The 23913-nt window shown below is 38.8% G+C and overlaps 1 protein-coding gene across 2 annotated transcripts in view; it reads left to right on the top strand.

Moving 5' to 3' along the window:
* Positions 1-23913, top strand: part of ARHGEF12 (Rho guanine nucleotide exchange factor 12) — a 171604-nt gene that overhangs the window by 72285 nt on the left and 75406 nt on the right. For both annotated transcript variants that reach the window (XM_081152834.1, XM_081152833.1), the window contains 7 exons: positions 10320-10418; positions 11063-11112; positions 13265-13322; positions 18461-18639; positions 20512-20589; positions 20737-20856; positions 22350-22490. In XM_081152834.1, coding sequence (XP_081008960.1) covers positions 10320-10418; positions 11063-11112; positions 13265-13322; positions 18461-18639; positions 20512-20589; positions 20737-20856; positions 22350-22490 — 725 coding nt within the window. The remainder of the gene's footprint in view (positions 1-10319; positions 10419-11062; positions 11113-13264; positions 13323-18460; positions 18640-20511; positions 20590-20736; positions 20857-22349; positions 22491-23913) is intronic.

The raw sequence follows: 23913 nt of genomic DNA, 5'->3' as shown, positions 1-23913 counted from the left end.
TATGTTTATTTTTTCTTTTGTTTCTCTTGCCCTAGGAGATGTATCAGTGAAAATTCCACTGCGTGCGATGTCTGTGACTTTACTACCTATGTTTTCTTCCAGGATTTTTACGGTTTCGTGACTTACATTTAAGTCTTCTATCCATTTTGAGTTTATTTTTGTGTATGGTGAAAGCACAGCAAAGTGGGAATAGAGGGATCAACCTCAACATAATAAAGGCCATATATGACAGACCTACAGCCAACATCATACTCAATGGGCAAAAACTAAAACCATTTCCATTAAAAACAGGAACAAGACAGGGATGTCCACTTTCACCCTCTTACTCAACATACTACTGGAAGTCCTCTCCAAAGCCATCAGACAGGAAGAAAACATAAAAGGTATCCAAATTGGAAAGGAGGAAGTAAAACTGTCATTATTTGCAGATGACATGATACTGTACATAGAAAACCCTAAAGACTCCATCAGAGTATTATTAGATTTGATAAACGAATTTGGAAGGTAGCTGTATACAAAATCAACATCTGGAAATCAATGGCATTCTTATACACCAACAATGAACTTGCAGAGAGATAAACTAAAAAAAAACACCATTTACCATTGCAACTAAAAAAATAAGATACCTAGGAATAAACTTAACCAAGAATGTAAAAGACCTGTACTCAGAAAACTACGGGACAGTGAAAAAAGAAATAGAGGAAAATATAAACAAGTGGAAGAAGATACCATGCTCATGGATTGGAAGAATTAATATCATTAAAATGTCCATACTACCCAAAGCAATTTATAAATTCAATGCAATTCCTATTAAAATACCAACAGCATATTTCACAGATGTAGCACAAACATTTCGAAAATTTATATGGAACCAAAAAAGACCCCGAATAGCTGCAACCATCTTGAGAAAAAAAGGCAGAGTGGGAGGGATCACATTACCAGACTTCAAACTGTACTACAAAGCCACTGTAATCAAAACGGCCTGGTATTGGTACAACAACAGGCATATAGATCAATGGAACAGAACAGAGACCCTAGAAATAGACCCACGCCATTATGGTCAGTTAATATTCGACAAAGGAGGCAAGAGCATCCAATGGAGTAAGGACAGTCTCTTCAATAAGTGGTGCTGGGAAAACTGGACAGATACATGCAAAAGAATGAAACTAGACCACCAACTTTCTAAGCCATTTTTATAGCTGTTTTATCAGATAGATTTACTTTGCTCATTTTCTTTTTCTTTTTTTATTAAGTTTTTGGGGCAACATTGGTTAATAGGATCATACAGGTTTCAGGTGTAGGTTTCTATGTTACAAGATCTATATATTGCATTGTGTGCCCACCACCCCAAAACTTTGCTTATTTTAAAAGGAAACCAAGTGTTTGTTTTGTATTCACTTCTTTTGTTAATTTTCTACCTAATATAGTAGGTCAGTATTTGTTCCCTATCACCTTATTTTTCCCCCTGTACCTTTTGGAGTCTGTTGATCATATACAGGTGTATTGTCTGATTTGCAGTTTTAATGATACTTAATTTTCTATTTTTCTCACTAATATTGTGATGGAGAAGTTTTGTGGCTTTTGTGGGTGGGGAGTGAGATTGAACAAGGGGATTGTGGGTTAGACTGTGGTCTTCCTAACTTCAGTCCTGGCTTCATGAGCAGAGTCCAGCGATAGTATTTTGTCCAGGAAAATAAGCAGTGCCATTTTGAACTCTTACTCTCCTGGGGCTGCTGTAACAAAATACCAGAGACTCGGTCTAAGCAACAGAAATTTAATTATTTTCTCACTGTTTTGGAGGCTAGAAGTATGAGATCAGGGTGCCAACATGGTTGGGTTCTGGTAAGAGCTCTTCTGGCTTGCTTTGGCTCACTCAACATATGAATTTTGTGGGGGATACAAACATACAGTCCATAACAGAGGCAAAGTGTTAGCACTTGAGATATCCTGGCTTGGATATTTCAGAGTATATATTTTTTAAATTCATATATTTTTCTTTTTTTAAAATGTATTTTTATTGACTTTATTGGGGTGACACTGGTTAATAAACTTATATAGGTTTCAGGTGTACATCCTGTAACACATCATCTGTACATTGTATTGTGTGTTCACCACCCCGGAGTCCAGTCTCCTTCCATCACCATTTATCCCTCAGTCCCCTTTACTCTCTCCTCCCTCCCTCCCTCCCCATATTTTATTTCTTATATAAGCTCATATTGTAAAAAGAAAAGCTCTTGGTTTGATTCTTACTCTCACCAAGTTACGATTCTCTGCTTTCCTTTTCAACTTTGCAAAGAGCATTCTACAGTGTGAACCTTCTATTCCTTATAAATCATTCGCTTCTTAACCTCTTGAAATTCGACATCTTAACACATGCAATCTGGAAGGTAAACTAGAAAATTTACTTGAAAACCTATGAACTTATTCTCAGTTCTCACCTTCTCTCTGAACCATTTGACAGTGCTGATGCCCTTCCTTTGGTTTCTACAATATTGTATCAACCTGGTTCTTTATTCTTTATAATTTTGTCTTTTCTTTACTTGGTTGCTCTTAACTCTTACAAAAGTGGACATGACCTGAGTTTTTGTCTCTGATATTTCTGTTACCAGTTCCATATTTTTAACTGTTTTCTGAATACTTTCACTCTAACTGTCCTTCAAATTCAGAATGACAATCTGAAATTCATCATTGTTCCCTATGGCTAGAAATAAAGCTTCTTCTTGATTTTCCTGAATCTTTTAGTGGCACTGCCATTGTTCTGTTAAACTAGCCTTTTTTATAGTTATTTTTGACTTCTCCCTTTACCTTGCCCTTTCCGGTCAGCTGTTTGCGAGGCCCCATTGATTCTACCATCACCGTGTTCCTCATCCTGCACTATTTGGTTCCGGCCCCACGGCTTTATTCAGTTTCTCTTCATTTCATTTGAATATGTTAATAGACTGATAACTTACTTTCACTTTGATTTCACATTGATTCACTCCCTATTCTCCATTATTGTATATTTTGTCAGATTAGTATCACTGAAGTAAGGATTTCGGCATTCACTTGCTAGGAATTTCAAAAAGTTATTAAGATGTGCTGTAATTTGTTTCCAGTTTATCATTCTACCTTAACTTCCTATCCACCTAATGTACCAGGCTCTCCTCCAGATTGTCATTTCCAGAGTATGGCTTGGTGTTCGTTCTTGACTGATGCCCTTTCCGTATCTTGAAAGGTTTATGCCTCCTATAACTTCCTGTTAGAATCCTCCTCACCCTTCCAGGCTCCATTCCAATACTGCCTCCTTCCTCGGACTTTCCTAGATCTTTTCAGCTTCTTTGGTCATCTGAGCTTGACATCCTGCTTTTTATCTAGTTATTTGTACTTATATTCATCTTCACATCTCCCGTAACGCTTGACACACTGGAGGCACTCACTCAGTTTTGATGGATTTTTGAAATTGGGATGAGTATTTTAGTAAAGAGAATTGGTGGATTCATTCATTGGATTTTTCTTCTGAAAAATTTTAAGGTAGAAGAAAATGTAACTTAGAAAAGAGACTTTACTGTTGGTAGTAATAGTCAAAAGAGTGAAATCAGCATACTCGGAACTTACAGCACCTCTTGCCAGCAGTATTGTGCATTTAGAATCAAGAGTCTCCTTAAAGGATTGCCTGAGGTCTTACTCATAGAACATGTATGTCTGGCAGCAATTTAACACTGCATTTTCATTAATTTGCTGTTTGGCAGTATGGCTGTTACATTTTTCTAGGACTGTATTATAGTGGAACTTTCTCACCTTTTTGAATACCTTTTTATGTCTTCTTCCCTTCCCCACTCCAAAGCATTACAAAGACCTAATTTTTTTCATTTTAAAAATATAATTCTTGGTAATTATCTTTTGAGTAAGAAACAATCTTATTAATTTTTTTTTTTTTTTTGGAGAGAGAGAGAAACATCAATGAGAAAGAAACATTGATCGGCTGCCTCCTGCAGGCCCCCTGCTGGGGACCAAGCCAGCAGCCCAGGCATGTGCCCTGGCTGGGAATTGAACCGGTCACCTCTTGGTGCATGGATGGCGCTCAGCCACTGAGCCACACCAGCTGGGTAGAAACAGTCTTTTTATGTTGGTTTTCACATACCACATTATTATAAAAGGGGAAAAAGTCCTTTGTTAGAAAGAGGAAATGAGATTTGGGAAAGGGTAGTGTTTATATAAAGCTGATGGATCATCTTTATGTCACTGATGATGGAGCCTGATACCTAATTATTAGCTTCCAGGTGAGATATCATAATCCTTAAAAAATAGAAAATTTAAAAATGTATTTGTAACTAGACAAATGTGTTATTTTAAAATAGATGGGAATCATTATTTTAGTTAGAATTTAGCGAGGGCAGAAGGTTAGTGTCCTTATAGAAGTATTTCTCTACTTTGCATAGTTTTCAGATCTATGACTTTACGTTTTCTCCAAAAGTGATTGGGTATGATTTATTTAAAATTTATTTTATTTAAAATGCATTTAGATTTACTTAGTAAATATTCATTAAGCACCTATTATATGCCATGCACTGTAAGTCATAGGGGTGCAAAGATACTAGGAGACCGTTGCTGTTTTCTGGAAGTTCACAATCTAGCATAAAAGAAAGAATTGCAGTACATTTTGGTAAGTACAGTAATAGAGATATACACTAGTTTACTAACACTTTACATGTACTTAAAACATAGTTGTGGAACAGTCTTCCTCTGGCCCTAAGATCGATGAGAATGAAGTACTCCTGTGACAGTTTCAGGGAGGTCTGGGCCCTACTCTCTTGTTGAACACTTTTTCTGCCTGTGTTCACGCAAAGTGCTTGGATACTGCCCACAGAAATCTAATTCATATTGAAAGATAAACACATTTATATGGCAATTATAGTTATTAATATGTATACCAGACAATAAAGGATTTAACAAAACAAACCAACAAACCATGGACTCTGTGTGTTTGTTAAAATCAGAGAAAGTGAAAAATGAAATTTGAAAATGGCTCTTTTGGAGTTAGTAGTCCACTTCTATTCCGCCCCCCCCCCCCGCCTTTTTTTTTTTTTTTAAATAACACAGGGCCTGTTGTCTGTACCATGGTCTGGTTCTTACTAGAACATTGTCATTGTTTCCTTGTCATTTCTCTGTGGTTCTCCCTGCTGAGATTTTAAGTCTTTTGAGATCATACTTGTAGTAGTTTTGTATTCACAGCATCTGCAGACTGCAGTTTTAAATAACTAAAGTCAGACAGTCAGTACAAACTTGCTAAAACAAAGAAGTGGATTTTTTTTGTGTGTCAAAAAGGACGTGTCAAAGATACCCTAATTTAGTCAGTATTGGTGATTTCAGCGTTAAGGGTGATCTTGTTGTGTGTGGTGGGTTAAAACAGCTTCTGGTCTACAACAGATAGAAAGAAATCACTCTCGAGAAAGAAAAACAGCTTATTTGATTTTGAATGGGAAGGAACATAATAGATCTAAGCATTTGAGAGGCTGGATTTCTGAATTTTGAATGATGTGACAGCTTAGTTTTCAGTTACTTATCTAAGTTTGTGCAGATGGCATAGATTCATAGGACAGAATAGTATCATTAATTTGAATTTCATAGATTCTGAATTGGCTGTATGTGTAAGGTATGTTTTCTTTTTGTATTGGTCTAGTAATTCTTATGTTTAAAGTACATCAGAATCTCAGATTAGCGGATATAATAAATGGACAATGTGGTGGAGCTGGGAGGAGGAGAAGGGTGCGTGGGCTGTGCACATGCCCTTCCTCCTTTCCTCGTCACCCTCTGCTCCCCACCTTCTCCTCTGGATGTAGAATTAAAAGGGGAAGTTACCAGGCTGAACAGTTTTGAATTGGAGAAAACAGGTTTGTAGTGTTTACTTAGTCCTTAAGTCTGGTTGCACCTTGGGCATATTTGGTGAAGTTGACTGTGCATGCTGGTATTTTTTATTCTAGATCACCTTCCTTTCTGAGATTCTGTCCATCCCTGGACTCCTACTTTTCCAATTTGCATTCATTTATTAGCAATTTTTAAAACAGTTTTTCTATGCCGGGACATATGCCAGGTCCTGACATAAGATTGTAAACAAGATAGGGCCCCTGTTCTCTTTCTAGGAGCATATAATCCAATGAAAGGGTAGAAACAGAGATGGATCAGGTGGTACTGTTGAGTAAATAGAGGTGTGGCGGGAGTCTGCAGGGACTCACTAACCCAGTCTGGGTATTCAGGGAAAGCGTATAAGAGGCAGTGATAAGTTGCTTAAAGCTTTCCTGTTGTCTCTCATCTCCTGAAGTTACCTGTCACAAGAAGCCCTGCTCTATTAAATGTTCCTTCTCTCCCTGCCCCATTTAAAACGGCTTTGCTTGTCTGTTAAAACAAAATTTAGACAAAGACATAAATGAGGATTGATCCTTTTAAAGAAGAATTTGCAAAAACGACAGGAGTTTGTGAACACAAAAGTGTTCTTAACTGATTTTTAGTTGATACATTTCTGATTGGGAAAATCCAAGGGCAACCTACCTTCAATCATAATAAAATAATACTTAACATTTATGAGCCCTTAGCATGTGTTAGGCATTAAGCTGATTACCTTATGTTCATTATATTAAAGTGAAATACACAAACATGCAGACTCTTAACCCTCACTACTGCTCACCCTCGTTTTTTACAAGCACCCTGTTCTCTAGAGTGACCTGAAACTGAGTCTGCCCAGTGGCTTAGCACAATGAACACCAATATTCGTTAATTCACTGATTTGCAGCTCTTGGGAGAACTGGGAGAGATGGATATAGTATGAAAAAAATATATATTCAGTTTTGCAGTTGTCCCGACTTTTATTTAAAGTTACAATGTGCAATTCCTTTTTTATATATATTTTTATTGATTTCAGAGTGAGGAAGGAAGAGGGAGAGTTAGAAACATCAATGATGAGAGTCATTGATCAGCTGCCTCCCGAACGCCCCCTGCTGGGGATCGAGCCTGAAACTTGGGCATGTGCCCTGACCGGGAATACCACCTGTGACCTCCTGTATCTTAGGTCGATGCTCAACCACTGAGCCACACCAGCTGGACTATAATTCATTTTGAAATTTCAAATAACTGTAAAGGAGGACATCGGATATTTATGTTTTCAAAACACAGGATTTTTAAAAGATTCCTATAAAACGCTGCTCTTAATCTATTTTGAAGTTCTCTGATTCATATATTTGTTGCATTCTGTATTAGAACTTTATAAAGAATGCCTTTTTTCTTGTTTTTATGTATTCATATCCATTCCATTTATAGTTTTTCCTAGTTACTTGAAGGGAGCAACATTAAACAAAGGAAAAAGGTTAAGTTCTGATGGGCTGTCTTTCCCCTGCCCCATTACAATTGACTGTTTTGTGGGAGTGGTGAATTCAAATACTTTTCAGAATTTAGTAGTTTCTTGAGTTAAGGGGTAACGCATTTTTTTAATCTTGGGGTGTAATTTACATAAAATAAGATGCACCCATTTTAGGTGTGCAGTTCAGTAAGTTTTGACAAATGAACGTACTCATGTAACCATTACCTTAATTAAGATATAGGGCATTTCCACCCCCCCCAATTCCTTAATGTTCCTTTGCAGTCATTCTCCCCACCCTGTCCGTGGGCTACCACTAATCTGGTTTTCGTTACTGTAGTTTAGTTTTGTCTGTTTTATATTGGAATCAGGTAGTGTTTACTGTCTTTTGTATCTACTGTCTTTCCCTTAGCATAATGTTTCTGTGATACATTCATGTTTGTTGCATGTATGACTAGTTCTTGTTTTATTTTCTAGTTTTGGGCTTTTATGAACAAAAAATTGTTATAAACATTTGTTTACCAGTCTTTATGTGGACATGAGTTTTAATTTCTCTTGGGAATGAAATTGTTGGGTCATATGTAAATACATGCTTAACTTTCTAAGAAGTTTCTGAACTGTTTTTCAAAGTGTACCATTTTACACTCCACCGGGATGTGTGAGCTTTCCAGTTGCTCCACGTCGGTCAGCACTTGATATTGTCACTCTTTTCTTTCTTTCTTTTTTTTTTTTTTTTTAGCCATTTCAGTTAGTCTATAGTGGTATCTCAATGTAACTTTAATTTGAATTTTTCTAATGACTGCAGATATTGAGCACTTTTGCATGTGCTTATTGCCCATTAGTATTTCTTTCTTTGTGATGTGTTTATTCAAATCTTTGTCCCTTTTATTTTTTTATTTTTTTTATTTTTAAAATATATCTTCATTGATTTCAGAGAGAGGAAAGGAGAGGGAGAGAGAGAGACAGAAACATCAATGATGAGAGAGTCATTGATCGAGCCCGCAACCCGGGCATGTGCCCTGACCGGGAATCGGACCCCAATCGCCTGGATCCCAGGTCGACGCTCAGCCGCTGAGCCACGCCCGGCCGGGCTTTGTCCCTTTTAAAATGTCTTCCATATTTGAATAATAGAATTGTTGTTTTTAAAAATATAATTTGGATATAAGTTCTTCATCAGATACTTGTTTTGTGAATATTTTCTCCCAGTCTGTGGCTTGCCTTTTCATTTTCTTGGTGTCTTTTAGAAGAGCAGATGTTCTAAATTTTGAGTCCAGTTTACCAGTTCTTTTCTTTTATAGTTGGTGCATTTTGCATCCTAAATGATCTCTTCCTACCCTAAGGTCTTGAAGATTTATTTCTGTGTTTTCTCATGAAAAGTTTTAGGTTTGTTTTGTAAAAGATCATGACTCTGTATAAAAGTCTGTATTTTGAAGAATATTTCCTAATCATTATACTTGTTATTTTACGTGTATTAATATATTTATTTTTATATGTTTTTATTGACTTTAGAGAGAGAGGAAGGGAGAGGGAGAGAAACATGGATCGGCTGCCTCCTCCATGCCCCTTACTGGGGGTTGCACTGGCCACCTGGGCCTGTGCCCTGACCGGAGTTGAACCGGCAACGTCTGACTCGTGGGGTGACTCTCCACCAACTGAGCCACACTGGCCAGGGCTATATACTGATTTTTGGTGAAGTGATTAGATTCTGTAAAACTGAAAGTATATATTAAATCTTTGCTTAACACAGAGTTCAGGATCTTCATATCTGACCCATAATAAAAGAGCTGGGTGTTAAGGTGCTTCTCTTATGGGACGTCCCTGTTCCTTTGATTGGACCCTCTTTTTCTCACCTTGCCTTGACAGCTTTTGTTTGCTATTTAACTAGAAGGAAAATAAATTCTCCTGTAGGAATCAGGTCAGTATATGAAAGAGATAAAATAATTGGTTGAGCTCACAGATTCTTTATCTTTTCTATTTTTTCTCCTTTCTGTTTGCTTTTTCTTTGAGCCAAGGTCTTTCTTCCCTTTGAACTTTTTCTCTCTTTTTCAGGAGAAGCACTCTTGGTGCTCTGCAAGCATCTCCTTTTTTAAAAATAATTATTGTTGAAAGTTTTACAAATGTTCCCCCTTTTCCCCCCATTGACCCCGTTCCCAGGTTTTCACCAAAAGCCTGTGTCCATGGGCTATGTGTATATGCATATAAGTTCCTAGGTTAATCTCTTCCCACCTCCCTTTCCCCTCCCCCTTTCCCTCTGAAGAACGTCAGTCTGTTCCATGCTTCAATGTCTCTGGGTCTGTTTTGTTCATCAGTTTATTTTGTTCATTAGATTCCACATATGAGTGAGATCATGTGATACTTGTCTTTCTTTGAGTGGTTTATTTCACTTAGCATAATACTCTCCAGGTCTCCATGCTGCGTCATAGGGCAAGAGATCCTTCTTTTTGACTGCTGTATAGTATTCCATGGTGTAAATGTCCCACTTTTTTTTCCCCTTTATATAATCTGTTTTTCTGAGTATATTTTCCTGAGAGTGAGATTGAATTTCTCTAGAATTTACTTTGGGATACTTCCAGCTTAATGTCCCAAAATATTTTGATTTTTGGCTGCGGGGGGAGGGTGGTGAAACACCAGTAAGAACACCAAAACCCAGGGTGGTAGGGGAGGATTTTATATTACAAATAATAGCATAGATATGAATGGGCTTTTCTTATACCTGTCTCCTCTCTAATACTTCATCTTTTCCAGTTTGCCATAGCTGTTTTTAATCTTGGAGGAATTCCACTCTGCCTCTCCAGTGAGACACTGATATATATGACTTTGTGATATTCTTGTGTTTCTTTTGTTCATGGGGTTAGTGCTCTTATTTTATATATGGGTTTCATGTGCTCCCTTGTATTTCTTGAGAAAGAGTACAGTTCATTGCTAATATGTAATTATTATCATTTTTCTCTGTTTTTCTCTTCCTTTTCTCTGTCTCATGGTTCCTGTGCAGGTCTTGTTCAGCGCTGTGTGATCATCCAGAAGGATGACAATGGATTTGGGCTGACGGTCAGTGGAGACAATCCAGTCTTCGTACAGTCTGTCAAAGAAGGCAAGGCATTTTTTTAAAACTGTCTTGTCACTTAAGAGCAAACAGAGTAGAATAGAAAAGTTTAAATGAAATGTATGTATTGCCCAGAATAAAATAATCATATATATTGCAGGTTAGGTGCCTTTGGTGCTAGATTTATCTTCAGTGTCGCAGTTTTGGGCATGAATCTCCCCCAGTTGGTTTTCTTTGTGCTTTAAAGTTTTAGAAATCATATGACTCTTTGGTCATGATACTTTATGCATCATCACTTATAGAAGTTTGTGGAATATTACTTCTTTAGAGATATTTTGGTAGAGACAGATTAAACAAACGGTTATAGGCTCAAAAATATCCATTCTTTTTCCAGAACAACAATAATACCTTTTACTGCTATTACGATATATTGAATACTTCTTTTATGTTGGGTGCTGTAATTTGAGGTAGGTATTTTTTATACCGATTTTATAGGAGATATTGAGGCTTAGAGTGAAAAGCATAAAATCAGCCCAAGGCCACACAGCTAGCGAGTGGCAGGGGTGGCACTTGAACCCGTCTGTCTGACTTTCAGCACATGTTCCTGAGCACGTTGCTGTGCCGCCCCTCTTCCCAGAAGGTTGTCGTGAGTGCAAGTAAGTTACACTTTCAGTAATGAATTTCTCTCACAGATGGAGCAGCCATGCGGGCCGGAGTACAGACAGGTGATCGAATCATCAAGGTAAGGAAAAAACTATTAAAGAGTTTATGGTAGAATTTAAAAAAACAGCATGTATTAGCCATATTTTGATTTTTTTCACTTGAATTTTTGAAAAAGCAGTGCATATGATGGATTTGTGGGCTATAAAACTTTTATTTTTTTTTAATTTTTTTTATATGTCTTTATTGATCTCAGAGAGAGGAAAGGAGAGGGAGAGAGAGAGAGAGAAACATCAGTTATGAGAGAGTCATTGATCGGCTGCCTCCTGCATGCCCCGGACTGGGGATCAAGCCTGCAACCTGGGCATGTGCTCTGACGGGGAATTGAACCCCGATCGCCTGGATCCTAGGTCGATGCTCAACTGCTGAGCCACACCCGGCCGGGCTATTTTATTTATTAAAAAATTAATATTACCCTATATTGAAAGGCACCATAAAAGGTCTGACTAAATGGAGTCATATATGTTCCTGATAGGATGGTAACTCACTGTTGTGAAGATCATTCCTCTCCGTATTAATATTTCTGCAAGTAATTCTCATCAAAATATACTATTAAAATTGGGAAGGTGTGCTGTTACTTAAACTGATTATTCTTTCAAATGAACTTCACAAAGGTATAAAAATAGCTAATGAAAAAAGTATGTTATTTATAAATATAGGTTTGTGTGAGGTGACATGGTGTGGATTATCTAAAGCAAGTGACTAGTCTAGGTATAGACCTATCAGTGGAACAAATCCAGAATCAGGCCTTCAATTCTGACCAGTAAGGAAACAATGAGTCAGTAATTACTCTTGAGACAGTTGATTCATTTGATTTCTTGAAACAAAATTACTATACAGGAAAAGACACCATAAACATATTTACAAACCACAATCTGGAAAAAAGTATTTGAAACATATTACAGAATGTATCCTTAATTATAAAGAGCACTCTTCAGTTACTAAGAAAAGAATAAACTAATAGGAAAATGGGCAGATAATTTTATCAGGCAATTCCCCAGCCTCACTGATAAAGGTAGGTGAAAATACATTTGGTTGTCAGAAATTTTAGAGATTGATAATACACAGTAGGTATAGTTTGGTTGTGGTAAATGGCTACAGTCAGAAGCTTGTAATGAGTATAAGTTAGGTAAAATATGTTTGGATGGAAATTTGTGAACATGTATCAAAAGTTACATACTTTAAGTATATAACCTTTGACCAACAATTTTGCTTTTAGGAACATGTCTAAAGGAAATAAGTGTACATATGTGAAATGATATATATACAGGGAAATTCATTTTGGCTTCATCATATTGAAAACTTATAAACAACCTAAATATGCATAATCTGAGGGCTGGAGAAATAAGTTACATTTTATTTGCAGCTTTTAAAAATGTGTGTATCTATAATGAAAGATACCCACAATACAGTAAAAGGCATTTATTTATTTGCAGAAAAAAGGCAGTTATAATTTATATGTATATGTGTCTGTGCATGTGATATGTATATGCTAGAATAACCATGTTAACAGTGGTCGTTTCTGTTGGGCGTGATGAGTACACCTTTACTTCTATTTTGTACACTGATAGCATTGAACTTAATAAAACCAGTATTGTGTCAGAGAAAAAAAAATTTCATGTTAGATCCATGTTTAATGTTTTTACCTTAATTTGTTTTGTTTAGTGAAGACTTTGCATAACATTTCCTACCTTTAGCCTCTCCGAAAAATAAATTTCATTGTAAAGATTTAGGTCATACTTGGGAAACTAAAAGCAAGTTGAATATCATTTTGGAAATATTTATTTTTTCATCTTTTAAAAGTACATTATGATTTTGACAAATCACTGAATTTGTAATTAAAAGCAAAGAGATACTTTCTGTTTGCAAGACCCTCGACTGTGAAGGATTTGTAAATCTGTTCAGTGGTACGTTTGGTTGCCTGTCATGGGAATACATTGTAACGCCCTTTCAATCAAGGCTTACTTTGCATTCAAGTTCGTTTTGTTGCTGAGTATGCCTTATGGAATAGTGGAAAAAGTGAGTATTGAATCAGATATATGCATATTTTAATATCTACATAGCCCCACCTGCTGTATTATAACTGGGTATACTCCATATAATAATTCCTGAAATCACATTGCCCATTGTGTCAATAGAATGCATCTCACACACACTGTTTCATTTTCCTGCAGGTGAATGGGACTCTGGTGACTCATTCAAATCACGTGGAGGTGGTGAAGTTAATCAAATGTAGGTGAATGTTATTGTTTTAATTGTTTTCTGAAACCCTGAAGCAAGGATCAGCACACGTTTCCTATAATAGACCAGACAGTATTTTAGGCTTTGTGGGCCCCGTGGTTTACTACTTGACTCTGTCGTTGTAGCAGAAAAACAACCATGGACAGTATGTAAATGAATGAACTTGGCTGTGTTTCAATAAAACTTTATTTGCCAAAACAGTCTGTGGGCTAGGTTAAGTCCCTTGGCTAGAGTTTGATGACTCCTGCATTAAAGGAAAGTCTGAGGTGAAAATTCGTAACTAAATAATTGCATTATATGTGGTTGATTATAATATCCTTGTCATCTTGGTAACATTGAAAGCATATATTTGAAAGAAATGTCTAAGCCACCTGAGAGGGAGGAGATTGAGAAACTGGACACAGTGGCCAAATGAACTGGAAAACCTTTAAAAAATTCCCCCGAAGCATAGCACTTGTGACCATTAAGTATAAAAAGAAAAATAGTTTTCAGAACCTCAAACATTGTGAAATAACTTACAGTGAGTTCCATGGTAGGCTTAAATTGCAAACAAGTTGTGAAATACATTTAAAAGTTCTATTGAAAAGTCGAAGAGAAAGATTTTTGTCAAAGGTCAGTTACCTAAAGAAGTCATTTATTTGGAAAGTCTCATTTCTTCTTGATATAAGTGTTGCTGTTTCTGTTTGCATGGAAATTTTTGCCATCCCTTCAGTTTCAGCCTGGGTGAGTCTTTTGTTCTGAGGTGGGTCTCTTGTAGACAGCATATATTTGGGTCTTGTTTTCTTATCCATTCAGCCACCCTCTCTGTCTTTTGATTTAGAACATTTAATCCATTTACATTTAAGGTTATCGATAGTTATTCTTGCCGTTTTCATTCTTTATGGCCATGTTCCTCTCTCTCTACTTTTTATTACAGCAGTCCCTTTAACATTTCTTGCATTTGCAGGTTTGGTGGTGATAACTTCTTTAGACTTGTTTTTTTTGTCTGGGAAGTTCTTTATTTCACCTTTAATTTTGAATAATTGCCTTGCTAGATAGAGTAGTCTTAGTTTTGATCCTTGCTTTTCATTACTTTAAATACTTCATGCCATTCCCTCTGGCCTGTAGTGTTTCTGTGGAGAGATCAGCTGACAGTCTCAGGGCAGCGGCCTTGCAGCTCACTGACAGTCTCTCTCTTGCTGCCCTTAAGATTGTCCCTTTGGCCTGGTTGACGTGGCTCAGAGGCTGGTTGAGCATTGACCTGGGATCCAGGAGATTGAGGTTTGGTTCCCTGTCGGGGCACATGCCCGGGCTGCGGGCTCGATCCCCAGGGGGGGCGTGCAGGGGGCAGCCGATCCATGACTCTCATCATTGACATTTCTCTCTCTCTTCCTCTCTGTCTCTGAGATCAATAAAGTCATATTTTTTTTCAAAAATTGTCTTTAACGTTTGCCATTGTAATTATGACGTGTCTTGGGGTGAGTCTCTTTGGGTTCATCTTTTTTTTAATCCTCACCCAGGGATGTTTTTTCGTTGCCTCTCAGATAGTGGGGGGGGGCATCGTTTGGGTGCCTCCCGCACTCGCCCTGCCCGGGGCTGGGGTCGAGTCTGCAGCTGAGGGCAGGGTGGAACTGGAGACCCTCAGTAACCACTGAGCCAGACCGGCGAGGGCTCTTTGGGTTCATCTTGACTGGGACTCTCTGTGCTTCCTTCACCAGGTTAGTGAAGTTTTCCGTCATCGTTTCTTTAAACAGGCTGTCTACTCCTTGCTCACTTCTCTCTCTGGTGTCCCTATGATGCGGATGTTGTAATGTTTAATGTTGTCCAAAGTTTCTTTAAACTGTCCTCATGTGTTTTAAGTGTTTTTCTTTTTACTGCTCTGATTGAGCGTTTTTTCTATCTTTTTTCCAAATTGCTTTTTCAATTCTCTGCTTCATCAAGCCTGCTTTTTAATTCTTTCCAGCATATTCTTGATGTCAGATACAGTGTTCTTCATTTCCAGCTGGTTCTTATTCATAGTTTCGATGTCCTTTTTCATGCTAATGTAGTTCCCACTAAGTTTCTTGTAGTTTCCACTGAGTTCTTTTTAGTTCCCATTTAGTTTCTTGTAGTTCTTACTGTTCCTTGGGCATCTTTATAGCCATTACTCTGAACTCGGTGTCTGATAATGTTCTTACCTCAATCTCTTTTAGGTGTTTTTCTGGCTGTCCCTCCTTTCCTTTAATTTGGGGGTTGTTGCTTTGTCTCCTCATTTTATGTGTCTCTTTGTGTTTGTATCTGTCTATCAGATATACCTGCTGGGACTCGCAGTCTTCGTGGGGTGGGCTTTTGTAGTGAATGTCCTGTGGGACCCCATTGTGTGGTCTCCTTGAACTCCTGAGGTGGATGTTCTAGGAGTGACCCTTTGTGGGTTCTTTGGGCTCTCCTTTAGCAATTAGGTCTTGATTGTTGTGCCATTTGTGGGTAGGCTCTTCTCTCAGGATGGCTCACTGTAAAGCTCAGCCACAACCATGCTGTGCAAGGTGTTGTACAGGTGCTGACAGGGGAACACAAAACCAAACCAAACAAACAGCATACAGTAGATCCCGACAACAGCACTGCTGTTGAAACAGCACAAAAGAGAAGAGAATTAGGCAAGAGTAAGGAGAACAAAAGCAGTAAACAAAGAAGAGAGGAAAAGATAGTATCACTAACAATAAGATAAAAAATAAAGAGAAAAGCAGCAGAAAAAAAGATTCTGAAAGAAGGGAGAGCAAAAAATACGAGTAGAGAGTAGGAAAAGAAAAAGGTAAAAAAAGATAAGACAGAAAAGAAGAAAAAACGCTATGCAGTGGTTCAAAGGAGAGAGAGGTGACGCAGAGAGAGAAAGGGGAAGGGAAGGAAAAGGTGAGGAGAGGAAGGAGGCCAGTGCAGGGAATGAGACGAGAGAGGAGAAGCAACATCAGCAACACTGCTGAGGAGTAAAGGAGGAAAGTGCCGTAAGAGAACAGAATCCAGCCTGGTGAGGTTCGTCCAGGCAGGTGCAGTGCGGGGTTTGTGCTCGCCAATGCCAGGAGCTGTCCACACTTGGATCCTGGAGTCCTGGCGTGCCCGTCAGCCTGAGGTGCTGTAGCACCCCTCCTCCTGTCAGCGACTTTGCCCCCCCAGGGTGCCTGGTCTTCCCAAGAGAGTCTTCAGGGTGGAGCCAGGCTGGCGTAGCTCAGGCTAGTGGGCTCCTTACTCAGAGGCTTCACCGTCAGGCACTCCCTGGGGGGACATGAACCTCTGCCTCAAAGCCAGCTCCTCAGCCTCCACCATATCCTGCAGCTGTAGTGCCCCCTCAGCTGGCCTGCTGCAGGTTCAGGTTGGATGCATCCTGCTACCTTTTCTGCAGGAGAAGTTTCCGCTGCCCTGGGCTCAGGGTAATTGAATAAAAGAGACTCTGGTGGACAATGTTGCCTGCCCAGCCCACAGGAGGGGCTAAGCATTTCCTAGTCCCAGACAATAGCCTTTGAGGGTCTTACTATTCGAATGATCTGCTCTGAGCTGTTCTCCCAACCCCCACCAAACTGCATCCACTGGGGGCGTCTAGGGCTTCAGAGAGCCAATCCAAACAGTTTTCTGTTAGTGGTGGTGTTCCCAGCCTGCAGGAGAGGCTTCCACCCCTCCTTCCAGGGCCTGGCTGGCTGAACTTGCGGCACTCGGATCAGCCTCCCCACCATGTACTCACAAAGCCCAACTCTTATTCCACTGTCTCCCCAATATAAGCCTTCCTGGGGGGTGCTGTGGGATGCCATCAAAAAAACTCAGCTCTGCTAGGACCAGGCACCCTTGTGCCACATCTCTAAGCAGGACTCTGATCTCTCTGCACATCTGGTCTCACTCAGTAAAGCTGGGGCCGAGAGTCCCAGCTCCGCTCACACTCCCAGCTCTCCTCAGTGCAGGTTCAGCGTCTCGATTTGCCCTGCCACTGACCCCACAGGCTGGACAGTCCTTGGGCTCCACAGGTGGGGGGAGGGGCTCCAACCCCACACTCGAGTTGGAAGAATCGTCTCTCCCTTCCTCATGCAACACCAGTTTAGTCACTTTCTGGGGCTAGGCACATTGCCTTTCAGGAAAGCAGAGGGCCCCTCAAAGCGCCTGCCGGGTGCAGCCCTCAGGCCCCCCTTATTTCTGGAGCCGCACAGCGGGGCACAGCCTTTCCATCAGTCAGAGCCGGAGGAGAACCTCACCTGCTAGGCTGCCAGCGTCCGGTGTGCTCCTTCTCTAGGAAGGGACGAACCCAGCCTCCCAGGCAGACACTTCCCCAGGATCCCTCTGCCCGATGCTACACAGGCTTTCCTTCCAGTCTCTGCTGCTCCGGGTTTGAGATTCTGGCATGGGCTCGAGTCCCACACCCCCAAGGGGAGGGAGCTTTGCACTATCCCTCGGGCCTCTCATCCCAGCTCCAGGGGGCCCTCCCTTTCCACGACTCTCTTCCGTATACTGGCCTCTACGTTGTTTCTTCAGTTCTCTTTAGACGAATGTGTCCAGTCAGCTACACTGCTCTTGTTTTCCAAGCTGACCATACGTTGTTTTAGTTGTAAATCAGTCTGTGGCTGGGAGGAAGGGCAGCAGCCTCCTGCTAGTACCCAGCCATCTTGCCCCGCTCTGTGTTCTCCAGGTTTTTAAAATTAAAACTCACTAATTTACTGAGGGTTTTTTCATGTTTTTGTGGGATATTTTTTGTCAGTTTTACTTTGTAAATTAATTTTAAAATTGCATCATTATGTTCCATAAAATTAGTTAAATTCTGCCTAATTAATATCATCTTAAAATATGACTTTTAAATTTGCATTTAAGAAAGTAATTAAACATAGTTATTAGTAGGTGGTTAATATTAATTCACTCTTTTCTAATTAAAAAATTGGGGGCTATACATTTTATTTGCTTTTAAGTAATAGTAGTAGTAACTTGCTATCTGAAAATGACACTGTTCTTTTAGATTCTTATAGGATTTATAAAAAAGACAAATTGGGTTCTTTTTATGTAGATAAGTGGTTAGCAGATGATGGCGCTTTCTCACATGACTGGATGTTTTTAGAATTGTCACAGACTGAGTAGTGAAATGCTGTAAAAGCTTTTTTACAATGTTATTTTCGCTTCCCTTTCTTTTATCTCCCCACCCCAAGCTGGTTCCTATGTAGCCCTCACTGTTCAGGGACGCCCACCTGGGATGCCCCAGATTCCACTTGCTGATTCTGAAGTAGAGCCGTCAGCCACCGGACGTCTGTCGCCCATCACGACATCCCCTCACTCACCGGGAGCATCGGGGAATATGGAGAGAATCACCAGTCCTGTGCTCATGGGGGTAAGAGTGGGAACACTTCTTTGTAAATGCTCAGTTGCGTAATTCCTCCGCTATATGTTCAGAATTTTGAAGTATTGAACTGATAAACAAATTTAAGTTCAAGATTCTAAAAAATAACTTTATAATATTCACGTAATGCAGTTGACCCTTGAATAACACGGATGTTTTCAGTGACTACACACAGCAGTGTAAATGGACTTTCTCTTCCTATGTATTTCTTAATAGCACTTTCTTCCCTCTAGCTTACTTTACTGTGAGAATTCAGCATTTAATACAGGTAACATACCTGTTAAAATAGGTGTTAATCGGCTGTTTATGTTATTGGAAAGGCTTCCAGTCAGTAATAGGATATTATTAGTTAAGTTTTGGGGGAGTGAAAGTCACATGCAGATTTTCGACTGCACAGGGGGTTGGCACTCCTAACCCCACATTATTCAAAGGTCAACTGTAATTTGGGATGATTACTGAGTATGGGGATAGGAGATTTAATTCAACAAATATTAAACACCTTCTATACACAAAACAGTTTGCCACTCACAAAAATATTTAAGATATCCTTTGTTCAAGGTCTTTATTATCTTAGAATATATACTTTAAAAGGACACAGGGTTTTTTTGTTTACTTGTTTGTTTGCTTGTTTGTTTGTTTTGTGTATTGTTGAGTCCCTAGGGCCTGAAAAAAAATACCTAGTGCTTGGCATATAGTAGGTGCTTAATAAACCTTTGTTTGAGATTGAATCCAGAATATTCAAGTAATTACAAAGGCAGAATGTGACATTAGGGAAAAAATATTAAGTTCTATAAGAATTCAGAGGAGGGAAAAGTACATCCAGTTGTGATAAGGAAGTGCTTGTGGAAAGCTATTTTTTAATTGCGCCTTGAAAACAGGTACCATGTAAGTGGTGGGAATGGAAATGACGGCAACCCAGGTAGAGGAAGGAGAGGTAAAGTCAAGGAAGCACCAAGTGTTTTGGGAAGTAGCTAAGACTCTTCTTCGTCTGGTGCTTGTTAAAGAATTTATGTAGTGGGAGAGGAGCTTGAAAAAAGCAAGGCTATTTCTTTTAAAAAATCACACCTGTCCAGCCCGTCGTTGCTCAGCGGTTGAGCATCGACCTAGGATCTAGGAGATCGGGGTTCGATTCCCGGTCAGGGCACAGGCCCGGGTTGCGGGCTCCATCCCCAGTGGGGGGTGTGCAGAAGGCAGCTGATCAGTGACTCTCTCATCATTGATGTTTCTGTCTCTCTCCCTTTCCTTTTCTCTCTTTGAAATCAATAAAGATAAATAAATAAATAAATAAATAATAAATAAATAAATAAATAAATAAATCCACAACTCCCAGGCTACTTTACATGTAACTAGATAGTCAGTGAGACCCATTAAAATTTCTTTTGAGCAACAGAGTAATGTGATTATAACAAGATTTTAGGAAGACTAATTTGATTAAATAAAGGGTTATGGAACAAGGAGAGATGGCATGTGGTGAGCTAGGGAGCTGCCTTAATATTTCAGGTGGGAAGTACTAGGATGTGAGCCATGCATGGGGACTGGTAGTAAAGATCTAAGGAAGGGAAAGTAGAAGTATTATTCTTATACTTAAGCCAACTTCATTTTCCCAGCTAATATCAGTATTTAATGTTTTCTTGAACCTAGTTTAGTAAAAGTGAAAAGGGCTGAAATTTCCCTGTAATCTTTTATCTTTAGTGTCATGTCTAAAAGTTTGTCCTTATAAGTGCTGGAAATAAAGAAAATCTTAACAGATATTGAAAATTAGAGCTGGGGCATAACATTATACGTCTTGTTTTCGCTATTTATTTTAGCTTCGCTTTCCCTGTATCAGTTCTTTTTTGTTTGTTGGTTTTTTATCTTTTCTAGGAGGAAAACAATGTGGTTCATAACCAGAAAGTAGAAATTCTGAGGAAAATGTTACAGAAAGAACAGGAACGGCTACAGGTACTGAATTAGGAAAGGGCTATTTACAGGCCAGTCAGATGTGAGTGGGTATTTCTCATGATCAGTGCCATTGCTGTTTAAGAATAGTCTTCCTATATTTTCTTGACATAACTAACCAATTACCAAAATGTTTTTATAACTTTTCAGTTACTGCAGGAAGATTACAACCGAACCCCTGCCCAAAGATTGCTAAAAGAGATCCAAGAGGCCAAGAAACACATTCCTCAGCTGCAAGAGCAGTTATCCAAAGCCACGGGCTCTGCTCAGGTAGCATCACTGTTAAAAACCCGACCCAGCTTTTTGCTGGAGCATAGTCTTCTGTGAGTGGGTCAGAGAATGTTGCAGTTGCCTTTTGTAATAGTTACTTTCTAACAGGAGGTCCTTCGTAGGACTTACAGAAATAATGATTATTTAAAAGAAATGTGGACTTTGATTATTGCCTTGTTCATAATTTAATGTTTCTTTTTTCCACAGTAATTTTAAAAAGAATGCTTTGGCTTTGATGTCACAAATTACTAAAATATATTTAGATACATATATTTATATTTTTGAGGTTCCTCCTATAATTATGTTTTTAAGTATGGATATAAGATTTTACAAATTGACAGGTATTGTGCTAAGTACTTGGACAAGCATTTATTTTTCTTAGTCTGCACAACAGCCCTCTGAGATTAGATACTCTGTTCTTTCCCCCCATTTTACAGATACACTTAAAGAAACTCAGACAGACTAAATAATTTGCTGAGATCATGTAGCTCAGAAGCAATGGAACTGGAATTTAAGCCCAATCTGATGAATTCAAAGCCCATTCACATTCTTAATGACTATATTTTCATTGTAGTTTTAAAATAGATTTCAACAGAATTTGCTACATAGGTATAAGTATGGAGGTGATGGTGTCATTAGAAAAAAATAGCTCAGTATTTATATCTCAACCAGATTTATAGTCTGTAATAGTCAGATTTGGGATATGAAAAAAGCTCCTTTTACTTCATTTTAAAGCAAAATAAATTGCCTGTACCATTTAAAACGAGTAGAAACCGTGGATTTGCTCCTCCTCGGTTAGGTCTGTCGGTGAGCAGATTCATGGCACTGAAGGAACTTGAGATCATCTAGCCCAATTAAAATGTTTGTGAAAACTAGGGCCTAAACTGGTTTTGTGACCTGTACAAGGTCACAGTTACAAGGTGTCCTGCGTTGCTAGTTTGGTCTACTTTCTGTTATACGTTACTTATTTTTTCATCACTTTCAGTCCCATTAAATAGATGAAGTTTTGAGAATTATGCTTCAGTAATGTTGACAGTTTTAAGTTGTCATTACTGAGCAAAGGCAACATTCTTACCCATTTCAAATAGTAAAAATGTGGTTGCTGGTCTAAAAGCTTATAATCATGTTATAGTATTTGTGATTTACTGAAGTTCTAAAGTGTTAAAAGGCAGTGGACCAGATGTTATAGTGTAATAGTCTTTACCAATGGGCAGGAAATAGAAGTAATATAATTCAACAAACTGTTTTATCTTTATGTTCTATGTGGAAGTTCAGACTTTCCCCTCTTACTAAACTGTCTTTTGTCATTGCCATTTTACAACCACAGAATTAGTAGTTATTTATGTTTTTAACTTTTAGATCTTTAAGCATCCTTGATCACATCAAACTGGCCAAATTTTAGGAGTCTTCTTTAGATTTGCAGCACAGCTCTGTCTGTTTATGCAGTCCCTAATGAAAGTTTAATGTGTTTGTGTGTGTCTAACCTGTTTCAGGATGGAACCGTAATTATACCCTCCAAGCCTGGAGGTGATACGCCAGCAGTCAGTGAGGTCGAAGCAGACCCTGGGGATGGACTGGGCCGAGTTGACTGTAGCAGTGGAGATGCTTCATGGCCCAGTAGTGACCATGCGGATGTAAGTGTTCCACATCTTTATCTTCTGTTCTTCTTAAAGCCTCTCTTTAGTTTCAAGTTACATGAGTAGAGTTGTGTTCTCTTACTGCTTATAACCTTTTGTCATTGCCATCTTTAATGTAGCAGAAATTCTGAACACTGTGTATGAGCTTTTAATTCCAGAGTTCACGTTTTCCCTTCAACACCCATTGCCAAATGTCTCTTTACAGGAGATGGAATTTCCCAGAAGGCATCTTATTTGAGGGTAGAAAAGTTAATAATGCTAGTGCTTTCTTACTGAATGGAGAGGCCCGTTGTTGATATCTTTAAGAACATGTTAATATTCCATTTGTGGTCAGAGTGACTCAGTCTTGAAATATGGGCACTTTGCATTAAGGAAAGGAAGAGACGTCTTTCTGTTAGACAGGCTTCAATTAGAGCCCATGTTTAGTGACACTTTCTTCATAACCCAGAAATCGCCAGATGGGACATAGATATTTGTTAAAAGATAACATATTTTAAGTTGAATTTACTGTGGCTTCATAGTCATATGAATACTTAAAGCTAAGTCCACTGTCACTCAGCATAGCTTTGTAAGTAGCATGCAGTGATAGGAACAAGGACTTACAAGTAGATTGCCCTCTTTAAAAGTAACGAGGAAAGTAGTCTAAACCAGTGTTTTTAAAAATGTCATTCATGAAATCACTTTGGTTGGAACCAGCATATTAAAAAAAAGAATAGGAAATAAGAGTGCTTTACATGTAGAAGTGGTGTTACTTCTTGTGACTCTTGTATATATATGTATATATGTGTGTGGGTGTGTATATATATGTATACACACGTACAGAGACACACCCACATACTATATTTAACAATGTAAAATTTCTGCCTATAGTTTATCTTAGAAACAGTCTTGAGTCCAGAGCTTTAACTTGTTCTAGCAGTATTGGTTTTGGGAATTCTCATATTCGTTTTTATATTTTAGTGCTACTTCCTTCTGTTTTCATGGCTTGGTTCTACCATTAGATGGCAAGTTTCTGAGGGCACAGGGCCTGTCCTATTACCTTTATGTTTCCAAAGCCTGGCAGATTGTAGGAATTTAGAACAAGTGATAAGAAAGAAAAATTTGAATTCTATTTTGTGTTTAGACGAGTGTTACAATAAAATCTGTGGCATAGATACATACCTTTATAAGAAAGAGAGAATTAGCAAATGTAGAAACAGGCATTCCAATGAATTAAGACTGTTTGACATGTAATTAGTGTTTTTAAGTATTTGAATGAACAGCAGAGTGAATGATTAGAGAGTTTGGGTTTTGTCTTACATGCAAAAGACAGACACAGTCACAAACATGTCAGTGTGGAAGATGAACTGCAGTAGAGACAGGGAGATCTGTGAGAGAGGAAGACTGCTGCCCTGGCCGGGCCGCTCAGTAGTGGAGTGTC

The sequence above is a fragment of the Miniopterus schreibersii genome (assembly GCF_964146895.1).
Source record: "Miniopterus schreibersii genome assembly, chromosome: 12".
NCBI lineage: Eukaryota > Metazoa > Chordata > Mammalia > Chiroptera > Miniopteridae > Miniopterus > Miniopterus schreibersii.
This window is presented reverse-complemented; position numbering and strand designations above follow the sequence as displayed.